This window comes from Salmo salar, chromosome 12, assembly GCF_965601325.2.
Source record: "Salmo salar chromosome 12, fSalSal1, whole genome shotgun sequence".
Classification (NCBI taxonomy): domain Eukaryota; kingdom Metazoa; phylum Chordata; class Actinopteri; order Salmoniformes; family Salmonidae; genus Salmo; species Salmo salar.
In genome coordinates, this window is record NC_138302.1 from 14,918,596 (window position 1) to 14,923,251 (window position 4,656).

Below are 4,656 nucleotides of genomic sequence, written 5' to 3' on the forward strand. Positions count from 1 at the left end.
AACATTTTTGACATGTGTTTTTCTGGATTTTTTTGTTGTTATTCTGTCTCTCACTGTTCAAATAAACCTACTATTAAAATTATGGACTGATCATTTCTTTGTTAGTGGGCAAACGTACAAAATCAGCAGGGGATCAAATACTTTTTTCCCCCACTGTACATGGGCTACACATACTGAGACAGAGAGGCACTGTTTCCCTCGCTCTGATGATTTCTCCGGTGAGACTCAGCCACTTGCGAATTGAATGTAAATTATGAAAACACAGAGAGAAATTATTTTATAATTGTCAAATATTTAGGGAAGCCTGACATCCCTTGGCATATATGAAAATACACCACAGCTGAGGCAGTAGGGTTGAAGGGGAAGGATATTGAGAGGATTCGTGTGAGTATGGATGCCAACCGCCATCGAAGAAGAGGAACAAGAGCGCTTGGTGGAACCAATGTCACGCTTGGTGCTATGACCGGGGAGGTGTTTCACTCTGGTACGGCTCGACTTGTTTATTTCCGTTGCAGAAAGGAAGTAGCTCGGTGGGTCTTGTGGAGGTGACCGAATGGCAGATTTATTCTGTCAATCTTGAATTAGTTCTCTCCCAGAGTCGTAGGAAACACCGATTATTTTATTTTCATTGTGGAAAAAATACCGTTAGCACCATGGGAGCTCACCTCGCGCGGCGGTATATCACCGAGACGGAGACCGAGCCTGACCCTGCGAAACCGTTTGGCTTTGACCCCGAATTCGGCTTCGATGAGAGGAAAGAGAGAGGTTTGTGTTGTTGAGTCTGTTTTGGTCCGACCGTGTGACCGTAAAGGGGTATGCTTGCAATGTGTCTGCTGGTGGGCTCTTGTCATGTCCATGGAAAGTAAAGTCCGCTAGCAAGCTAACTGCAACTAGTAGTGGCTAGCTAACGTTACCCAAATTTAGCTAGCATGATATGTTCCCTATTAAATATAACTTGAGTATTTCGCCCCCTTTCCATTTGTGTAAAGTGTTTATATTTTAATTAATGAAACTGTCAGTTCAGACAGCAATATGGTTTGGAACAGATATTCCCCGTCCTGTCAAATTTATAGTCATAAATCCCAGGTGCATCTCAATAATTCAATGTCTTCCTCTCCTCGTCTCCTTTCCTTACTCTGTGAAAGAGTAGTTGCTTGCCAACAGTACACGCATTCCTCGCATATACACATAATGCATTATGGAACATGCAAGGCTTCACTTATACACATCTCAGGACATAGCCTAGTCCTTTCTTTGTTGACAGTTTTCATTTTGTGTATGTGTCCCCTAGTAGAGATGATGGCCTCACGCATTAACCCCTGGTGTAACATCTTATCTTGTTCCCCTGGTAGAGATGGTGGTCTCCCCCATTAACCCCTGGTGTAACATCTTATCTTGTTCCCCTGGTAGAGATGGTGGCCTCACCCATTAACCCCTGGTGTAACATGTTATCTTGTCCCCCTGGTAGCCTCCCCCATTAACCCCTGGTGTAACATGTTGTCTTGTCTCCCTGGTAGAGATGGTGGCCTCACCCATTAACCCCTGGTGTAACATGTTGTCTTGTCTCCCTGGTAGAGATGATGGCCTCCCCCATTAACCCCTGGTGTAACATGTTGTCTTGTCCCCCTGGTAGAGATGGTGGCCACCCAGGCCCAGATGAACCTGGCCCAGGTCCCTATACTCCAGAGGGACTACTGCGCCCACCACCTCATCAAGCTCATGAAGTGTAAGAGGGACAACTGGCCCAACTTCCTGGCCTGTAAACACGAGAGACACGACTGGGACTACTGCGAGCACCAGGAGTAAGTATCTGCCTGGTTCTAGGTGTAGGTCGAGGTTTAGCAGCACATGGAGTTTCTTTCTGGCTTTCCTGGACACACTTTATGGTTGCATTCCAGCCAGGGTTTTGAGTTTAAATCCCACTGGGTTCATGTCCAATGTTCCCTGTTTAAATCCCACTGGGGTCATGTCCAATGTTCCCTGTCATTTTTTGGAGCACTGAGCAGAAACTTGAACTTTCTGTGCAACTTCCGGCGTGCGTTTAGTGAACACTGAGGCTGTACCATCAGTTTTAGACTGTAGCCAATAGGCTATTTGGCATAATGTAGTCCTATCAGTGGCCTACCAATAGAGAAAATCCCAGAACATTTTCACATGGAAATTGCTTTTGATTTCTATGATATAACCTACAGTAACCTATAGGTGGGGTTCAATGCAGGCCTACAGTAACCTATAGGTGGGGTTCAATGCAGGCCTACAGTAACCTATAGGTGGGGTTCAATGCAGGCCTACAGTAACCTATAGGTGGAGTTCAATGCAGACCTACAGTAACCTATAGGTGGAGTTCAATGCAGACCTACAGTAACCTATAGGTGGGGTTCAATGCAGGCCTACAGTAACCTATAGGTGGGGTTCAATGCAGACCTACAGTAACCTATAGGTGGAGTTCAATGCAGACCTACAGTAACCTATAGGTGGAGTTCAATGCAGACCTACAGTAACCTATAGGTGGGGTTCAATGCAGGCCTACAGTAACCTATAGGTGGGGTTCAATGCAGGCCTACATTCCATGAGACTCTGCCTACAACAAAATCAGACTCAATCTTGCAAAGTTAAGATGTTGAAAAGGGGCTGATAAGTTGATTCAAACAGAGAGAGAAACGTTGATCAATATAGTCCAAACTAATGGGGGTGAAGTCCCATCTCCTGAGTCTGGCTGGCATTTCTTCTGCTCTGCTGTCCTGGAGGAGGTGAGTGGCCGCGCACAGCTTAGAGGGAACAGGAAGTTGATTTGACAGTGGTCATGTGGCTTTCGATTAAAGTGCAAAATGGCATGAGTTGTTGCATGTGTGAGATGGTCACGTCTATAGAGTTGTCAGACTTGTTGTAGTTGCATTGCCATCTGAGGTCCTTCACCATCAAATCCACTCTCTTGTGTGTGTGTGTGTGTGTAGCTACGTGATGCGTATGAAGGAGTATGAGCGGGAGCGACGGCTGCAGATGAGGAAGAAGAGGGTGGAGGAAGCCCAGGCTGCTTGAGCTTCATCATCATGGCCCCCAACCCCTCTGTGTACATACCTGCTGCTCTCCACAATAAATACCTTTTTGAGCTCCACTTCTCTACCACTGAGCCATCTGTCTCTTTGTTTGTTTCCTGCTACGTTACGAGCCTGGGAACCAAACGTGGAGGGACCTACCCCAATTCGTCCAATAGAAACACTTATTTGTGTTGAATACACCCCAGGTAGTAGGAGGGGTGTGCATCATAGCAGGGTCTGAGCCAGCTATCTGACAGTGGGTTGTCGACAATGCAGCTTTTAAAGGCGACGTTTGTAGTAGAGATCTCATTCACGGTGAACGCTGCATATGTCGGCTCAATCGGAAAATTGCCTTTAAGAAGCGGCATTGTCGACAACCCGCGGTTTAACTGAATCCCGGCCAAACATTTAGGCAGATCGCGTGCCAACCAGCGTTGGCCGGGCCCACATAGCTGATGGAGGTGTAACTGCAGCAGGAGCTGACAAATCAGAGGCTGCTATTGACAAGCCCCTTATTATCTGTGCTGTGTTAGAAGTTCAAAACAGAGTTAGACAGTGTAGGCTCTTTCAGGGTCAAGAATAATGACTGTCAAACCATTGATGTTAGGCTAAGGCATGTTTTCATTTGAATGAGGGGATTTCTGCCTACCAGTCTAATTCAAGTGTTTCAACTTTAACACGGCTGAATGGGATTTTGTCGCATCCAATGGCAGTGTCCGTGATAGCGTTAACCGACCTTATCGCGCGGCGCTGCTTGGGGATTTGACCTCTCAACGCAGTTCCACCTCTATCGCCAGTTAATGCTGGATCTGAATCAAGGTTAGTTTGTTTCTTTATCACTAGCCCTGCCTGCGCTACGTTCAACAGGGTGAAAAACTAGTCCAGGGCTGAGCGTCTCAGAGAGCTACTGATCTGGGATCAGGTTAACCTTTTATTTCATAATGATTAGAAGAGGGGAGCTGATCCTAGATCATATGGACATGTGCACTCTGTCAGTAGCTCTGCTACAATCTAGATCAACTGATCGAATAGAATCTGAATTTAGTTTCTCATTACGTCCCTATCACAGGCTGGGATTAGACAGGCAGCCCAATTCTGATTTCCTCACTCGTTTGTCATTTGAGCAATCAGGTCTGAAAAGGATCTGTGATTGGTTAAAAGAACAATTTGTGTGTGGGGGGGGGGGGGGGAAATCACAATTGGTCTGCCTGTGTAAACGCAGCCTTAGAGATGCATTACATTTAGTGTTCTATTGTATCATATGGCCCCCATCTCCACTGTGGTAACAGTGGTGTGTATTAGTCTCCAGTGTGGTAACAGTGGTGTGTATTAGTCTCCAGTGTGGTAACAGTGGTGTGTATTAGTCTCCAGTGTGGTAACAGTGGTGTGTATTAGTCTCCAGTGTGGTAACAGTGGTGTGTATTAGTCTCCAGTGTGGTAACAGTGGTGTGTATTAGTCTCCAGTGTGGTAACAGTGGTGTGTATTAGTCTCCAGTGTGGTAACAGTGGTGTGTATTAGTCTCCAGTGTGGTAACAGTATATCATCAGTACATAGATCCAACAAGACATGGTTTATCAACTAAATGACTTCTAATGAAAGTTCCAACAGAACGACCAA

At 45.9% G+C, this 4,656-nt stretch overlaps 1 protein-coding gene across 1 annotated transcript; it reads left to right on the top strand.

Annotated features, from left to right (window-relative positions):
- The first annotated feature begins 514 nt into the window (after nucleotides 1-514).
- Nucleotides 515-3,114, top strand: ndub7 (NADH dehydrogenase 1 beta subcomplex subunit 7). The gene is given in 3 exon segments (NM_001140935.1): nucleotides 515-765; nucleotides 1,634-1,802; nucleotides 2,955-3,114. Coding segments are annotated over 3 exon segments (366 nt in total). The 5' UTR covers nucleotides 515-653; the 3' UTR covers nucleotides 3,040-3,114.
- The last annotated feature ends 1,542 nt before the right edge of the window (nucleotides 3,115-4,656 follow it).